Source organism: Panthera uncia, chromosome C2, assembly GCF_023721935.1.
Source record: "Panthera uncia isolate 11264 chromosome C2, Puncia_PCG_1.0, whole genome shotgun sequence".
Lineage (NCBI taxonomy): Eukaryota > Metazoa > Chordata > Mammalia > Carnivora > Felidae > Panthera > Panthera uncia.
Genome location: NC_064810.1, coordinates 147,483,273 through 147,502,172, shown reverse-complemented (window position 1 = coordinate 147,502,172; position 18,900 = coordinate 147,483,273). Strand labels below are relative to the sequence as shown.

Genomic DNA, 18,900 nt, shown 5'->3' with positions numbered 1-18,900 from the left:
TAAGGCTCTGCTGAGCTGTGCTGCACCTTCTGCTTTCTGTGGTTACCTTATTTCCAATAGGATTTTGTAAAACTTCGCTAGTTAAATCTTCCCTAACCATATGTAAATGTTGCATGAAGTTTTCTCAGGGCATTTGTCATTTGCTAGCTTATAGCGGTGATAATTTGACATTGTTTCCATCAGTTTCAGATTTATTTTGTCTTTACTTTTTTTGGTATAAATGTTCAGATAAATGTTCAGATTAAATATTCTACATACGCTTTGTAAAATCTTTTTTAAAATATTTTTTTTATGTTTATTTATTTTTGAAAGAAAGAGGGAGGACTGGTCCACAAGTAAGGGAGGGGCAGAGGGAGAAAGACAGACAGACACACACACACACACACACACACACACAGAATGTGAAGCAGGCTCCAGAGAGCCCAACTCAGGGCTCGATCTCACGAACTGTGAGATCATGACCTGAGCCTAAGTCAGACACTTAACCGACTGAGCCACCCACGTGCTCCTTGTAAAGTCTTAAGTGTGTTGTATGTAACGCTTTCCTAAGAAAATGCTAAATGAAGATGTTCACACAGCCATTTTGCAGAGTTATTAATGAAAAAAATGACTTTTTGTGTTACATCAAATGTTGAAATAATTGTGTTTATCTCAATAAAATTTGTGTTCTGGCATAATTTATAATAGAGCTTAGAAATGTATAAAATCTTTCCTGTGGAGATTAATAGCGTGATAGTTTAATTGACTTACAATAAGTGCCTTAAGTCTTTTTGTTTTTAAACACATTGCCCTCATAGGGAAGATGCTCTTGTGTTGTTTTTTTTTTAAGTTTATTTTTATTTATTTTGAGAGAGAGAGAGAGAGCAAGCAGGGGAGGGGCAGAAAGGGAGACCGAATTCCCAAGCAGCCTCCGTGCTGTCAGCGCAGAGCCTGATGCAGCGCTCGAACTCACGAACCGTGGGGTCATGACCTGAGCCGAATGCTTAACCGACATCAAGCCAGATGTTAACTGACAGAGCCACCCAGCTGTCCCTGCTCTTGTTTAAAAGTCCATAATGCAGCCTGGCTGGGTCCAAGGACCCAGCAGGGGTCCCACGGGACCAGCCAAGAGGGTCCTTGGCTTCACCCAGAATGGAAATCAAATGTGAGCCAAGAGAAATGAGAGCAGAATTTATTGAGGACCACAGAGAGAGAGTATAGATACATACAGAGTGTCTGGGTGACTCCAAAAGGAAAGGGAAGGAAAATGAGTCTTGGCTTTGCTTGGAGCCTGGGGTTTTTATCGAAGACAGTTGTCTCCTATACCTGTCTTCTTAGTAATCCAGGAAGAAAGACAAGTATTTAAGTGTCCTCCCTAATTCACTTACGCCCTGCAGCCAGGGGTCTTGATGAGTCATTGGTCCTGGAAGACTTTCACATGACTCCACTTGGTTCTTAGATGTTATCTGTTGTGTTGGAAGACGCCAGAGAAATTAAATCCTTGACCTTTACAAGGAGGACGTACATCGTTCTATAACGCCTGCCATAAGGGAGGGATGTAGGTTCTAACAAGAATAGAAGCAGGAAAAGGAGTGAAAAAGCAGCTTTCACGGGGTCTCTTTAGTTTCCCTGTCTCAGCCTGATCCCAGATCCTTTCCCTGATTCCATGTAGCCATGTGATTCTCCTTCCCCCGACCCAGGCAGAAATCTGGAAGTGCATTTTCTCAAACTGGTGAACCATAGATGTCCTTCTTTCAGGGACACCATGCAAAGCTGAAGGGGCAGGAATGATCCACCCAGTTCTAGAAAACGGGGATTGTCAAAGGATGCATACTGAATCTCTAGGCTCCTCTCCTTGCTCAGCTTCCAGAATGCTCAAATCATTCCTTCTAATCTTGGAAAACAGGGAGTGTAGCCAAGGCTGAAGATCACCTGGCTCCTGGGGTCCCAAACAGACCAGCTTCGGCCACTCACCCACTGACAAAACCCACGGACAGCCTCCAAGAAGAGCTTCTTGGGATAGGGTGGACACATTTGCTTGGATTGCAAATATGTAATGAAGACCGATCACGGAGGCTCTCCCATTGGCAGGTCTATCTGTGCAGTGGGGTACCCTGACAAGTCTTTGAAGACTGGCAGGGGACGAGCTATATAAAACATTTAACTTAATATGAGGGACACAGTATTCACAGGGAAGGCTGCTGAGCCATCAACTGAAATCTGTTTCCAGGCGGGGCCTGGAACATACATCCAGGGATAGGGTGGGAAAGGGGTCTAAGGCTAAATGTTAATAGGTTTTTCCCTAAACGGTGCCACATATTGGCAGTCCCAGCAGCACTTGTATCTTCAAAAGCAAAAACACAATTAGAAAACCAAACAACTCACAAGCACTTACCCTGTGCCAGGAACTACTATAAATACTTTGCCAACCCACTAACTCAATTATTAAACCTCAAAAGCCCTTTGAAGTCGGTATCACTATTATACCCATTTCGCAGATAAGGAAACAGGTAAAGCAATTTGCTGCTCCTCCCACAGCTAAGAAGTGGTACAGCCAGGTTCGTGGACCTAGGTAGTCAGTGCTCTCAACCAACACCCAGTTGGCTGTTGAGTGATGGGTCCCACTCTTCCCCCCCACTGCAGCGCAGCCACAGAACCCAGGTAGGCTTTGGCACAGGTGGAGCAATGGTCCCTTCAATAGCTGGAAGGGCTGCCAGAAGCGGCAAACGCCAAGGAACCCTGGGTGATTGTCCTTCTGTGGCCTGTGCAACTGGTCTGTGGCCCGAGCTGGCTAGACGACATCTTCCGGAGGAGCTGCCGCGAGGGGGCGCTGCAGGACCCTAGCCTGGAGCCGGTAACTCTGGCTCGACGTTTCCCGGAGTAGAGACCGTGGCGGTTGCCGCCGGGCTGGGGAACCACGGAGACCGGGACGTTTGCAGCTTCCTAGAGAGGAGGGGAAACGGCCCTACGCGCTTCCGGCGGCGCGGGTCCTAAGCTTTCCCGGGAGCCCTGGCCGACCGCCTTCTCGCGCGTTCCCTGCGTCCGGGGCGCGCGGCGTCAGCGGTCGCCTGGGCTCCGCGTCCCGGGAACGGGCTAACGGGGTCGCATCCCCGCGGAGTTCTTCAATGCTCGGTTCTCCGATCCCTGTGCCTCTGTGGTGAGGGGGGTTCCAGGACGCAGGGAGCCCCCGGCGGACAGACGGCATTTGCGGGGTGCCCGGCAGCAGCTGTCCTGCCCGTCCTTGATTTTCTCTTCTGTCTCACCCCGAACCCCGAGGGCGCGTGAAACGGGGACCCCAGCCATGCTCCAGATCACGTGGCACCAGGTGAGCGAGCCTCCTCTCCGCTTCTGTCGCTCCCCCCTCTCCCCTCCCGTAACCGGCCCTCCCACCCTCTGATGTCAAGAGAGCAGCTGTCAGCCTGCATCCGGAGCCTGAGTTGTGCAGGTGTTCCGGGACTGGGGTCCTTGGACCCAGCGTTGGTAGAAACGGGACGGGACCCAAAATGTAAAGTCCCAAGAAAGGCTTTATTGGGGCTTATGCTCGAGCGCAGAAGAGCAGCACAAAGGGAAGAATCCTCAGGCTGACTCTCCGAGGAGAGGTCTGGGAGAGTTTTTTAAAGGTACTTCGGTGGGAAGAGGGGGCTGTCTACGCATGTAGAGGCAGGGATTTATTAGCACCTGCGCACTTCAAGGTCATGTTTCTTCATGCATCGCGTGCGTAATGATCGTGTTGAATCTGGGCCCCTGGGCATGATTTTTAGTATTATAATGAGGGGAAAATCGTGGAAGTTCGGCACTGGGGGGGTGGCTCTCGGAGCGCACTGGTTTGGACCTGGCTGGGTTTGCTCCTTAGCTGGTGCTTTGCTCTGCGAGCAAAGTAAAAATAGCCAGTAGGGAGTTCTGCAAGAAAAGCGCTGACAGCCGGCAGCCGGCAGGCGGCGGGGAGTTTCACAAGTGCACATGGGGCTTGTTCCCAAGGTTCCTTACTGTTTCGCAGGCTTGTATCTTTCATTTGCATCTGTCACCATCGGGTGTGTTTGGACAGGGGAGGATGAGTTGAGAGGGACAGACAGATGAGAAGGCCCAAACGAAGACATGATCAGGATGGAAAAACAAGTGTAGGGGATTGATTGGGATAGGTTTGGCAATCGAGGCTGAAAAGTAGAAATTCATTAAACGGGAAATTTGCATCATTGCATACAGTGAGGACCCTTTTCACCTCTGTCCACAAATTGAAGTCCTTCCATGGATAAAGTAATTCTAGTATTGTCATTACTTTTTGGTAGATTCCGCTGAATGTTTACATAGACATGCCATCCACAAATGAAGATAATTGCCTTTCCTTATTTCCTGTCTGGATACCTTTTATTCCTTTTTCTTGCCTAACTGCACTAGCTAGAACCTCCATTTCAATGTTGAGTAGAGGTGGTGAGAGCAGGCATCTTTGTCCTATTCTTGACCTTAGGGTGAAAGCATTCAGTATTTCACTATTAAGAATGATCCTCACCATAGGGTTTGTTTTGTTTTGTTTTCTGTAAATGCCCTTTATCAGATTGAGAAAGTTCTCTTCTATGCCTAGCTTGCTGCAGGAATGGATGTTGAATTTTGACACATGCTTTTCCTATGTTGGTTTAGAGGATTATATGATTTTTCTGTTTTAGTTTCTTAATGTGGCAAATTACATTGATTTTTTTTTTTTTTCATATATTCAACCAACCTTGCACTCCTTGGATAAAAACTACTTGGTCTTGATGTATTATTCTTTGACTATATTTTGGATTCTATTTTGTTAAATTTTTGTGTAGAATTTTTGCATCTATGTTTGTAAGAGGTATTGATCTCCAGTTTTCTTGTAATGTCCTTGTCCCATAGAATGGGAAGTATTCCATCCTTGTCAATATTTTGGAAGAATTTGCATAGAACTGATTACATTTCTTCCTTAGGTGTTTGGTAACCAGTGAAATCATCTATATGTGGAGTTTTCTTTCTGATAAGTTTTAAAATACAGTTTCAGGGGGCGCCTGGGTGGCTCCTTCGGTTGAGCGTCCGACTTCGGCTCAGGGAATGATCTCACAGCTTGTGAGTTCAAGCCCCGCGTCGGGCTCTGTGCTGACAGCTTGGAGCCTGGAGCCTGCTTTGGATTCTGTGTCTCCCTCTCTTTCTGTCCCTAACCCTCTCGCATTCTGTCTCTGTCTCTCTCAAAAATAAATAAAATGTTACAAAAAAATTTAAAATACAGTTTCAGTTCCTTTGTAGGTATAGGGCTATTCTGTTTCTCCTTGAATGAGTGTTGGTAATTTGTGTCTTTCAAGGAATTTGTCCGTTTTACGTTGTGGACATTAATGGCATAAAGTTGTTCATAATAATTACTATCCTTTTATTATCTGTAGTGGTCACCTTTTTTATAACTAATATTGCTAATTTATTTCTTCTCTTTTTTTTCTGATTCATCTGACCAGAGATTTAGAAGTTGCATTGATCTTCACAAAGAACTACTTTTGGTTTTGCTGATTTTCTCTATTTTTCTGTTTTATGTCACTGATTTCCACTTGGATCTTTATTTTGTTTGTTCTGCTAAGTTTGTGTTAAATTTGTTTTTTCTCTCGATTCTAAAGGTGAAGGTCACCTTTCTCTAGATTCTAAAGGTCCCTGGCTCAAGACCTTTTTTTCTTTTTAAATTTTGTAACACAGGCATTTAATACTATAAATTTCTTCCTAAGTACTGTGTTAGCACCATCCTTCATTTCGGTACATTGTGTTTTCATTTTCATTCAGCTCAGAATACTTTCTGAGTTCTTTTGTTTTATTCTTCGATCTATGTGTTATTTAGACGTGTGTTATGTAGTTCATAAATATTTGTCAATTTTCCTTGCGTCTCTGTTATTTCTAGTTTATTTATTTATTTCTTTAAAAAATTTTTAATGTTTATTTATTTTTGAGAGAGAGACAGAGGTGAGCAGGGGAGGGGCAGAGAGAGAGGGACACACAGGATCCAGAGCAGGCTCCAGGGTCTGAGCTGTCAGCACAGAGCCTAGGATGGGCTTGAACTCACAGACTGAACTGTGAGATCATGACCCGAGCTGAAGTTGGACGCTCAACTGACTGAGGCACCCAGGCGCCCCTCTGTTATTTCTAATTTAATTCTGTTGTGGTTAGTGAACACTCTTTGTATGACTTGATCCTTTTGATTTCTTCTTTATAGCCCAGAGTATGGTCTACCTTGCAAAAGGTTCCTTGGACACCTGGAAAGAATGTGTATTCTGCTGTTGTGGATGGGGCGTTCTGTAAATGTCCATTAAGTCAAGTTGGATAATAGTATTGTTCATATTTTCTATATCCTCGTTGAGAGGGGTTATTGAAATTTCCAGTTACAATTATGGATTTGTCTGTTTCTCTTGCAGCGTCATCAGTTTTTTGCTTCATGTATTTCGACGCTCTGTTGCTAACTGTATAAACATGTAGGATTGTGGGGGTTTTTGTTTATGTTTTTGTTTTTTAAATTTTATTTATTTAGGTAGTCTCTATAGCCAACCTGGGGCTTGAAGTCACAACCCCGAGATCAAGAGTCGCATGCTCTCGGGACTGAGCGAGCCAGGAGCCCCGGCATGTAGGATTGTTAGATGCCCTGATTCCTTTATGATTATGAACCATATCTTTATCTCTTAATATTCTTTGCTCTGAAATCTACATTACCTTAAATTAATATAGCCACTTCCGCTTTTTTTGGCTAGTGTATTTTTTCCCATCTTTTTGCTTTTAACTTATTCCTGTCTTTATATGTAATATGCATTTCTTAAAGTCAGCGTATAGTAGGCTGACTTTATAATGTTTGGCTGTTGGGATGTTTAGATTATTTATGATGTGGTTGGATTTGAGTCTGTCATCTTCATATTTGTGTTCTAATTGTCCCATCTGTTCTTTGTTCCCTTTACTCCTCTTTTCCCACCTTCTTTTTTTTTTATTTTTTATTTTTTTTACTTTTATTTATTTTTTGAGAGACACAGAGAGACAGAGCACGAGTGGGGGAGGGGCAGAGAGAGAACGAGAGACAGAATCTGAAGCAGGTTCCAGGCTCCGAGCTGTCAGCACAGAGCCCGATGCAGGGCTTGAACCCACAAACTGTGAGACCATGACCTGAGCTGAAGTTGGACGCTCAACTGACCGAACCACCCAGGTGCCCTTACTTCCCCAAAATATTCTTTAAAAAAAAATTTTTTTTTAAGATTTTATTTTTAAGTAATCTCTACACCCAATGTGGCACTCGAACTTACAACCCTGAGATCAAGAGTCACATGCTCGGCTGACTGAGCCTGACAGGTGCTCCCCCCCAAAATACCCTTGAGTGTTTTCTGGAATAAAGTTCAATTACTTAGGAATACATTTGATCCTTTTTGGTCTTGATTTTTATGATTTGGTAGTAGGATCTGGAGCAGTGCATGGCCTAGAAATAATTATTCGCCACGACTGAGGCAAGAGTTTCCTGAGAGCTCTATTCAATAGCCCATGAATTATGGATTTTTTCCAGTGGAAATAGGTACTTTTACTGGCCCTGTGTGAACACCAGGCTTTGTGCCCTTCAGTCTTTTCAGATGAAAAGGGCCCTGGTCATTGTTCTGTTGAATACTCTGGGGAACCCCTGCCCATAACCCCACTGGGTTTGCTTCTCTGTGCAGCTCTCTCCGTGGTGTCCTGTCCTCTAAACTCCCACAGTCTTGGTCTCCTCAGAATCTACCAGGGAAGCTGCTGGGCTTTGCCTCGTTTCCCCTCCCTGTGATGCAGCCTGGAAACCCTTCCGAGACAAGCTTGAGGAATCTTAGGGCTCACCTCTTTATCTCCCATCTCTTGGGGAATGTTGTCCTTCATTGCCATCAGATGTCAGTAACCTGGGAACCTGTTTGACATAATTTGTCTTGTCTCGGTTTAGGCAGGATGAACCCGATCCCTTTGACTCCATCTGGACAGGAAGCAGAAGTTTTCACTCAGCATTTTTAAAAACATTTTCCCATTTGGGGCGCCCGGCTGGCTCAGTCGGTAGAGCGCGTGACTTGATCTTGGGGTTGTCAGTTCAAGCCCCACGCTGGGTGTAGGGATTACTTAAAAAATATATATATTTAAAAAATAAACAAAGACTTAAAACAAAACAAAAGAAAACGTTTCCCTGTTTGTTTTCGCCGAGTAGTCTGTTGCCATCTCGACTCCCCAGTCCTCTTGTGTGTGTTGTTTTTCCTGCTCTGGAAGCCTTTAGTTTTGTTTTGTTTTGTTTTGTTTTGTTTTTAATGTCTATTTATTTTGAGAGAGAGAGAGAGAGAGAGAGAGGTACAGAGCGAGCAGGGGAGGGGCAGAGAGAGAGGGAGACAGAATCCCAGGCAGGTTTTGCACTGTCCGCATGGAGCCCAGTGCGGGGCTCAAACTCATGAACCTCGAGATCAGGACCTGAGCTGAAATTGTAAGTGGGACGCTTAACCGACTGAACCGCCCAGGCACCTCTAGGTTGGTTTGTTTTGTTTTGTTTTGTTTTGTTTTGCTTTAATGGTCTCATTTTTCCGCGACTGCTCAGTGATACGCCTCTGTGTAGGTATTTTTCATTTACTGCCTTAAGTACTCTGTGGCTCCTCATTCCTCCCTGGTGTTTTTAAATGGATAGAATATTTTATCAAGTTTTAAAAAGCAGAGCCCACTTTAAAAATCCTGAGCTCATCTCTGGTTTTGTTTGCTTCCCCCTCTGCCGGTGGTTAAGGTTCAGCTTTCTCTGCTCCTCTAATATAGTTGCTATTCATCCTTGTGAAATTCTGTTCATGCGCCTAGTCTGTCTGACTCTTCTCCTGCTGGGCCGTCACTTTAGTGAGATTCGGGAGGGAGTGAAGTGCTATGGGCTGTGTTTATACCGCTGTCCCCTGTGCACGGACACGCAAAACCCCTGGAAGGGAGCCACAGGGGCCGACAGGCACGTAGACCCTGGCCCGGCAGAGTCAGCACAGAGGTGAGCAGGTGAAGGAAGGGCTGTTGGTGGGGAGGACTGCAGGGAGTCCTGGGCTGGCCTGTGGCTGAGGGCAGTGCTGGCCGCCGGCTGCCCCCTGCGGGGGGGGAGGGGGCCCCCGAGAGCTGTCCTTGGCAATGCCACCTACCCCGTGGGTCTCTGCCCCGATACTTAGGCTCCTCGGCCCTCACACAGGGCTTCAGCAGGAACCTGCTGTCTCAGGAGCCAGTGACCTTTGAGGACGTGGCCGTGTACTTCACGCAGAATGAATGGGTCATCCTGGACCCTTCACAGAGGGCTCTGTACCGGGAGGTGATGCTGGAGAATTATGCAAATGTGGCTTCCCTGGGTAAGGCATCTCTTCTCCTTGCTGTTTTCGCCCTCTGCCCTTTGTGCGTCTGCTTTCTTTCCTCCTTAGACATCACGGCCTCTCTGACCCTCACGGGCAGTTGCTACGAAGGCTGAGCTTTCCCGGAGGCTCGTGGGCGAGGAGAGTTTCGGATTCTCAGGTTTTGGAATCCACTGTCCCTCTGACCCTGGGAAGGGGCTCTGTCCCATGCATGGAGGGAAGGGAGAGCTCAGCAGGGCCCCTGGGCCTCCGTCTTCCAAGTTCTCTGACGAGGATCTGGGACTCCTTCATGTGAGTGGGGGGTTATTCCAGGACTCTGCCCCCCTTTGTGGGAATTTTCTGTCCTCTAAGATGGTGTAGACTGACTTCTCTTCGTTTCCCTCCCTGGCTCGGCGAACGAAGAAAGGTAAAGACAGCCGGGAGGGGATGCTGCTCTGTGATTCCCTTCACCTTTTTTTCCTGTTTCTTTCTCCTGGGCAGCTTTTCTATTCACCAGACCTGTTCTGGTCTCCCAGCTAGAGCGAGGGGAACTGCCATGGGGCACGGAACCCTGGGAACCTGCGGGCAGGGAAGTCCTCGGAGGCATCTGTCCAGGTGAGCCTGAGAACCTACCAGCTGCCCATTTTGCTTAGGCTGCTTGCTTATTTTCCCATTTCAGTGTGTGCAGAGTGTTTCTTCTCTTGCGCGACTGTTTTCTTTCCTCTGGAATCATTACATGGGATTCTGTGTTCGTAGTGGTAGCCGCCCCCCGCCAGACGAGGAAGGGCCAGTCTCTTCCAAGGAAGGTATGGCTGCAGGATGCCTTTGCGTGTTTGTCTTTGCCTCTCCGCCTCACCGCCTGCCAAGGGATAGCATCTGGCTCAACAGCTGTTGAACCATGACAGCCCTTTGGGGTCCTGTCTGGTGGAAACAGTTAACTTTTCCACCAGTTTGTTTTCGCGAAGATGAGAATGTCAACCACCTTGGAGGGAAAATAGGCTTCTGGGGCCTATCTGGCCATCTGCAGCTTCAGAATATATTATTTCTATGGGAAAAGTTTTTTTTAATGTTTATTTATTTTTGCGAGAGAGGAGAGAGAGAGAGAGAGAGAGAGAGAGCGCAAGGGCGAGCCAGCAGGGGAGGGGCGGAAGAGAGGGAGATAGAATCCCAAGCAGGCTTTGCACTGTCAGCACAGAGCCCAGTGTGGGGCTTGAAGCCACGAACCGCGAGATCATGACCTGAGCCGAAACCAAGAGGTAGGCGCTCAACGGACTGAGCCACCCAGGCGCCCCACATGTTTTTAAAGTAAACTCCGCACCCAGCTTGGGGCTCAAACTCGCGACCCCGAGAGCAACGGTTGCGTGCTCCGCCGACTGAGCCAACCAGGCACTCCTCTGTGGAAAATGAAATTACGGGTTCCCAAACACCGACGTAAGTAAAAAGAAAAAATAAAATTGTATCATTGAAAAAGTTATTGGAAGATAAAGAAAAATTCGTTTTCCTAATGGGAATTTTCACACCCATGCGGACATCAGCACGACACTCCCCCCCCCCCACCCCGTTTTCCTTGCATCAGCGGCCACCCAAAGTACGTCACCTTCCCTGCACTTAGAAAGACTTTTATTTTAATAGCTGAACTCTCGAAGCAAAACTTGTTACAGAAGAACGGTGGACGACTTCCTCCTTTCGAAAGGTGTTGACCCAGGAGTTAAAAGTAACAACACACCCTGTATTTTTGCCTCTGATACTCCGTTTCACCCCTTCTCCGCCTATTGACATTGGGGGGCTCTTCAGACTTCACAGGGAGCGACCATTAATAATGCCCAGCTCCCCAGCTGCCCTCAGCCTTGTGTTAAGGTTGTGCCCTTTGGGTGTGATCCCAGGACTTCAGGCTTTCTGGGTAAACAGTGTTTTCAAATTTTTTTTTTTTTTTTAATGTTTATTTATTTTTGAGACAGAGAGAGAAAGAGCATGAACGGGGGAGGGTCACAGTGAGAGGGAGACACAGAATCTGAAACAGGCTCCAGGCTCTGAGCTGTCAGCACAGAGCCTGACGCGGGGCTCGAACCCACGGACCGTGAGATCATGACCTGAGCCGAAGTCGGACGCTTAACCGACCAAGCCACCCAGGCGCCCCTAAACAGTGTTTTCTAAACTGTTGGCTTCTTGACGCGTGAGTTTGCCCTGGCCCAGTGCTGAAGGCCATGTTAGCCTGCAGAAGGCCTTAGCGGCAGAGGGAAAGTAGCCTTTGGTTTTCTCCGTCTGGTTGGTTTTAGGATTTCACGTTCCTACTGTCGTATTAAACCCTACATACAGCCCGTGCAGCATTTTAGGGAGAGCACAAGAGTCATCACCGGGTCCTGTCCATCCTTAGAAGGGTTCTTCACATGCGCAGCACTCGACCGTTTTAGAGGCAAGGCTCCACCTCTCCCGTCCTCCCAGCTGCCGTGGGGTTAGCCGGACCCGGTCCCCTCAGCCGCACCGTGGGAGCCTGCTGCCTTGCTAGAGCCAACTTGGTGACAGAGACCACTCTCTTCTCAAAGATTAGGACATGGACAGTGTTGTAAAAGATGAGCAGCCCTTCAGGAATTTCAGTTGTGGGACCCTTTGCAGTTTGAGGTGCTTGGCCTGTCCTTTCTTTGATCTGGTGGATTTCCTCTGACCTCGGGGTCTCTAGTCATCCCTTCTCTGTGTCTGCCCTCTGACCTAACCTGTTCACTTGGGAGAACACCATTGGTCTTCCTGCCCTGCTAGGTCACAGTCTTTGCTGTTCTCTAGTCTTTGTCCTCTTTATGGGAGTGCCTCCCGGCCTTGCTTGCCTCCACCCGTGGAGTCTTCGTTTCACCTGTGGCGCTCTGCTGTGTGCTGATGTTCGGTAGCCATTTTGTGTGCATGTTAGAAAATGGCCACACAGGGTAGATTAGAACCACTTGGCCCCGTTTTCCCCTTCGGCACATGTAGTTTCTTTTTGCGATATCAGAGGCTGACACTTGTGTGTTTTTGTTTTTGTTTTGTGATACAGAGCTCTGTAGCTCTGAGACCAGAGCTGAGAAGGAAGAGTCGAGCCCAAAGGAACGCATTCCCGAAGAAACGGAGTCCCACAGACTGACGTTAGGAGGGCTACCAGGGAACGTTCCCCAGCACCTGGACTTGGGGAGCAGCCTAGAGCAGCAGCCTGGTCACTGCATAGCCAAGAAGACAAAGTCCAAGAGGAGAGCTTTCACAGATGGGCCAACCAGCTGTCGCGAGGCCTACGCCGTGGAGAGTGGGGAGAAGTGTGAGAAGTCTGGGGAAGACGTTAGTGTCAGCACACGAGTCTCCACAGATCAGACTGTTCCCGGTGGTCAGGTATCATACGAATGTAGAAGATGTGGCAGGTATTTCAGTCGAGTGGCGGATTTTCAGGGATGTCACGCTGACGAAAGGTCTTTTAAATGCAAGGAATGTGGAAAAGCCTTCAGATATAACTCATTACTTGTTCGGCATCAGGTAATTCACACTGGAAAGAAACCATTTAAATGTAAAGAATGTGGGAAAGGCTTAAGTTCGGACACGGCCTTGATTCAGCATCAGAGAATCCACACTGGAGAAAAGCCCTATGAATGTAAGGAGTGCGGCAAGGCCTTCATCAGCAGCTCCGTCTTCCTCCAGCACCAGAGGTTCCACACGGGGGAGAAGCTCTATGAATGTCACGAATGTTGGAAGACTTTCAGTTGTAGCTCAAGCTTTATCGTCCACCAGCGAGTGCACACCGGGGAGAGACACTACGAATGTAAAGAGTGTGGGAAACGATTGAGTTCCCCCACAGCCTTGACTCAGCATCAGCGCATTCACACCGGGGAGAAACCTTTCGAATGTAAGGAGTGTGGGAAGGCCTTCAGTCAGAAAATCACCCTGGTCCAGCATGAGCGGGTTCACACTGGTGAGAAACCGTACGAGTGCGAGGTGTGTGGGAAAACCTTCAGCTGGTGCGGGCGATTCACCCTGCATCGGAAACTACACACGCAGAAGGTACCCGTGCAAGAGTAGGGCTGTCCGCAGCTGTGGGCGCCGTGCCTCCTTGTTTCTCCCCACTCTCATGCTCTTCGTCAGTACGCTCTTGACAGCGAGAAAAGAAACAAACCGCTAAGTCACGAGTGTACGAGGACGTGTAACTGGCTGGTACCTCGCGGGGTTAGTGGTGTCACTGAGTGTCCCGCGAGATGGATGAGGGAGGTGTGGGAGGACCTCCATCAGAGAACACCACTGTGAATTATCAAGAGTCCAGGCTTAAAGAGGAGACGGCAAAAAGTTTCTAGAGAAAACAAAAGACCGGGAATGTGAATGCATTGGATTTCATAACAGCAGTCTTGAAAGTTAGAGGACCACGGTGTAGGCCTTCAAAATTCAAAGGGAAAATAACTTCCACCCAGAATTCAGTATCCCCAAGTGTGAGTTTGGTATAAGGTATTTCAGACCTTTTAGATTTGGAACGTTTATGTCCCATGCATCCCTTCTCAGGTGTGCGACAGCAAACAAGCGGTCACTCAGAAAAGAAATGGACACCCTGTCAGTGTCTTTATATTAGGAGTCCCCTAAACTCAGAAACAGAGGGCCCTTGTCCCTGTGGAACCATGTGCACGGTGGAGGACATTCCTAGTGGGGTGCACATTTTCAGAGACCTACCTCGGGTGCAGGCACACCCACACTGCTTACTTGTCAGTTACTTCTCACTACTCAGTTGCAGCCTGTGCCTTTGCAAAAGTTGGGGTGTATGTACCCTTTGAGTCAGATGCAAGGCCCTATTTATCATAAACTCATCTATCTCATTGCTGTTCTGTATCATGGAAAAAGTGACCATTGTTTTGTGTTACGTGTGGGAACAAGGTGAGGTGTCCATGTGTTCTGTTGTAGTGTCCCTCTTTTGCAAGCCCTTGACTTTACCCGATGCGGGAAGCAGAGTAGTGGGTAACGACACCGAGACGGGCCGGCTTTGTTCTGAGTCTTGGTGAAGTTACAGACCCAACTAGTTTCCTTAGTAAAATCTGCTGACAGTCTACCTCAGAGGTTTGTGTCGAGGATTCACTGCGTTAATACATGTCGGAGTGCTTAGAACAAGGACTCGAACGTAATGAACAAAAGTGTTATTTATGATCATGATACCATTGCCGAGCTTTGCCGTCCGTGTGCACCAGTGAAGCAGTCACCATAGTCAGGATAATAAACAGCCATAACCCCCCAAACATTGCTGATGCCCCTCTCGTAGCTTCCACAGCAGTTGCTGATCCGCTGTCACTTTGGATGAGTTTTGCTTCTCTAGGATTTTATATAAACAACATATTGTATGTACTCTTACTTTTGGCCTGGTGTCTTTCACTCAGCATAATAATTTTGAGAGTCACCCATGTTGCATATGCGTTATATCAGTGGTTATTTTCTTTCTTTCTTTCTTTCCTTTTTCTTTCTTTCTTTCTTTCTTTCTTTCTTTCTTTCTTTCTTTCCTTTTCTGTCTTTTTCTGTCTCTCTTTCCCTCTCTCTTTCCCTCTTTATCTCTCCCCCCTCTCCCTCCCTCCCTCCTCCTTCCTTCCTTCCTTCCTTCCTTCCTTCCTTCCTTCCTTCCTGGCAGTATTACACTATAGATATACAAAAATTTGTCCATTTATCTCTTGATGACCATTTGGGCTGTTTCCAGTTTTGGGTTATTATAAATATAGCTGCTATGAACATGTGTGTTTTAAGTCTTTGTAATGACATATGCTTTTATTTCTCTTGGGTAAGTAAGAGTAGTGGAATGCCTGGGTCATAAGGTAAGTATATATTTACATTTTAAGCATCTTCAAAACTGTTGTGCAAAGAAGATGTATCATTTTATATCCCTGCCAGCATTGTATGAGACTTATATTTCCAGTCCATCTTTGGCTATGCTCAGTAGTGCCTTTTTTTTTTTTTAATTTTAGCTATTCTAATATAGCTATAATTTAGCTATTCTAATATTTACATGTGCTTATTTGCCTTCCATTATGTCTTAGGTCCAGTGTCCATATCTTTTGCTTGTGTTTTTATTATTGGGTTGTTTTCTTTCTTTCTTTCTTTCTTTCTTTCTTTCTTTCTTTCTTTCTTTCTCTTCCTTCCTTCCTTCCTTCCTTCCTTCCTTCCTTCCTTCCTTCCTTTCTAACGTTTATTTATTTTGAGAGAGAATGAGCACCCAAGCAGGGGAGGAGCAGAGAGGAAGAGAGAGAATCCCAAGCAGGCTCCGTGCTGTCAACACGGACCCTGATGTGGAGCTCAATCTCACGAATCCTGAGATCATGACCTGAGCTGAAATCAAGAGTCTGATGTTTAATTGCTTAATCGCTTAATCCAGATGCCCCTCAAAAATTCTTCATTTTTTTGTTTGTTTATTTTGATGGAGAGAGAAAGTGTTAGCAGGGGAAGGGCAGAGAAAGGGAGAGAGAGAATCCCAGGCAGGTTCTTCACTCAGTGCAGAGCCTGCCTTGGAGCTCAATCCCACGAATGTGAGATCATGACCTGAGTCGAAATCAAGAGTCAGAGGCTTAACTGACTGAGCCACCCACGCACCCCTGGGTTGTTTTTATTGATTTTTGGGAGACCTTTTTTTGGAGAGGAAAGGTCTTTATAGATTGTGGCTATAAGTCCTTTTTCAGATACGTGATTTCTAAATGTTTTCTCCCAGCATGTGGCTTATCTTTTGATTCTCTTAAATCTTTTGAAGAGCAGAAGAGTTTAATATTGATGAGGTCCAATATATTAGTTTGTTCTTTTATGGATTATGCTTTTAGTGTCATATTTAAGAAATCTTTGCCTTACCCAAGTTTACAAAGATTCCCCATTTTCCTTCTAGAAGTTTTATATATTTATTTTTAGTTTATTTAAAAGAGTGTGTGTGTGTGTGCGTGTGAAGGGCAGAGAGAGACAGAGAGATAATCCCAAGCAGGCTCCTTCCTGTCATCATGGAGCATGGTGCAGGGCAGGGCTTGATCCTGCAAACTATGCAATCCTGACATGAGCCGAAATCAAGAGTTGGATGCTTAACTGAGCCACCCAGGTGCCCTTCCTTCTAGAAACATCATAATTTTAGGTTTTATGTTTAGTTCTATCTTTAAAAATTTTTTTATTAAAAAAAAATTTTTTTTTCTAGGACAGTGGCACGAGCAGGGGAGAGAGAGCAGAGGGAGAGAACCTTAAGCAGGGCTCAATCCCATGACCCTGGGATCACAATCTAAGCCAAAATCAAGAGTTGGATGCTTAACTGAGCCACCCAAGTGCCCCTATTACTGTAGGTGTTCCAAGTGTCAAAGTCATACAGTGTCAGCCCTCCTATTTGTATTTTGCCAAAGTTGTTTTGGCCATTCTAGGTCCTTTGCTTTTCATGGATTTTAGAATGTTTGTCAGTTTCTACAAAACATATCCTGGGATTTTGATTGAGATTGTATGGAATCTATAAATCAATTGTGGGGGAGAATTCTCATCTTTATATAGTCTTTTGACTCAAAAACACGGTAAATCTCTCCATTTATTTGGATCTTTATTTCAGCAGTGTTTTGTAATTTTTACTATATAGGTTTTTCACACCTTTTTCAGATCTATCATTTTTTGATGCTATTACGATAGTAAATTTCCAAATGTTCATTGATGGTATAGAGAGATCTAACTGATTTTTGTGTTTTGACCTTGTATCATGCCACCCTGCACGACTCACTTATTCTGATAACATTTTTTTTTTAATTCTGTAGGATTTTCTAACATTGAAAATCATATTCATAAATAACCATTTGCTTTTTTCCAATTCTGGGTTTCTTTTTTTTTCTTGCCTTATTGCTCTGGCTAGTGGCTGGGGATAGTGTGTTTAGGTAGAACCAGTCCCTGTGGCATTGGCCAGGTGAGGGACATCCAGCTCCAGACTTTTAACTTTGCTGAGGCATGAGCAGACTCCCTGATAGCTGTAAGGGCGCAAGTGTCCCATCTCTCCTGGTTCACCTTGCTGCCTAGCTGCTGGCCTGTACTCCGTCCCTCTGGTAAGGCTGTTCTGGGAAAGAATGGGACTCTTGTTGCTTGCTCCCAGTTTTCTTCTCTGGTTGCCCAGGATTCCAGTTATTCTCACAACTTGGGGATTTTTATTTGGGTCTACCGAAGCTTCCTCATTATTCTCCCTACACTGTAATACCAGATAGAGGAACTCCATGTCCAATATTGTCCCCGTTCAAGCTAGATCTAATTTTTTAAAAAAATGTTTTAATGTTTATTTTTGAGAGAGGGAGACACAGAATCCAAAGCAGGATCCAGGCTCTGAGCTGTCAGCAAAGAACCCGACGCAGGGCTCAAACCCATGAACCGTGAGATCATGACCTGAGCCGAAGTTGGATGCCTAACTGGCTGAGCCACCCAGGTGCCCCAAGCTAGATCCAATTGTAGTAACTGGCTAATACTTTTTAAGGGTCTGTGATGTAGGGTGTGTGTGTGTGTGTGTGTGTGTGTGTGTGTGTGTGTGCGCGCGCGCGCGCGCGCGTGTGTATGCACCTATATATGTGTACCCGTCTCTAGATTCATGGTTGATGTTCATTTTGGTAGGTTTAGAGAAGGGACAGTATGAAAATAGAAGCCCTCGTGCTATTGTTCCCGGAAACCTAATTAATTTAAAACAGTTGTACGTAAGCTTTACAATAAAAATACCGTAAGTTTTGTAAAATACGTGGTTTCTTTGATGGGCCAAATCTCAGGGTTAGGCAGCCTCCATGTGGTCCCCAGTGATTCTAATCCTTGCATCCATGCCCTTGTGCATCTCATCTAATAATGTATTACGACTGGCCTGTATTGGTAGTATATTGAGGTGATGACTTCCAAAGTGAGGTCATAACACTAGCTGGCCTTGGCCTTGTTTATTTTTAATTTTATTTAAAAAGTATATATATCTATATATATAGATAAATATATAAATATAAATATTTATATATTATAATTTATATATTAATTTATACTATATAGTTTATATATATAGATAAATATATAATAATTTATATATTTATATATTATATATTTATATTTATATATTTATCTATATATATAAGTATATATATACTTATATATGTATAAGTATATATATATATATATACTTATATATATATAAACATATATATATAAGTATATATATAGATAAATATATATATCTATATATCTATATATATATATATTTTTTTTTTTAAGTAAACACTACACCTAGTGTTGGGGCTCAAACTTACGACCCTGAGATCAAGAGTTGCGTGCTCCATCCACCGACTGAGCCAGCCAGGTGCCTCTGGCCTTGGCCTTTTGGACTGTGTACCTTAGGTGGAACCTTGCAGCCATGTGGTGAGGACACCCAGCTGAGTGCAGAAGCCTATGTGGGAAGGGACTGAAGTTCATACCAAGAGCCGGTATCAGTCTGCCAGTCATGTAAGGGAGTCATCTTGGAGGTAGAGCCTCCGGCTCAGTCAAGCTTTCAGGTGACTGCAGCCCCAAGTGACCCCCGAGTGGAACTTTATGAGAGATCCCAAGCTGTGACCGTTCAGCCAAACCACTCCTGAATTCCTGGTGCACAGAGACTTGGAGAAATACTGTGTATGGCCTTCAGCCACAGAGT

At 45.5% G+C, this 18,900-nt stretch overlaps 1 protein-coding gene across 1 annotated transcript; it reads left to right on the top strand.

The window, feature by feature from the left end:
* The first annotated feature begins 2,946 nt into the window (after positions 1 to 2,946).
* Positions 2,947 to 15,001, top strand: ZNF620 (zinc finger protein 620). Its single transcript, XM_049628955.1, has 4 exons — positions 2,947 to 3,304; positions 9,152 to 9,305; positions 9,786 to 9,899; positions 12,307 to 15,001. The coding sequence occupies exons 1-4, from the start codon at positions 3,281 to 3,283 to the stop codon at positions 13,311 to 13,313; spliced, it is 1,299 nt and encodes a 432-aa protein (XP_049484912.1). The 5' UTR covers positions 2,947 to 3,280; the 3' UTR covers positions 13,314 to 15,001.
* Positions 15,002 to 18,900: the final 3,899 nt, after the last annotated feature.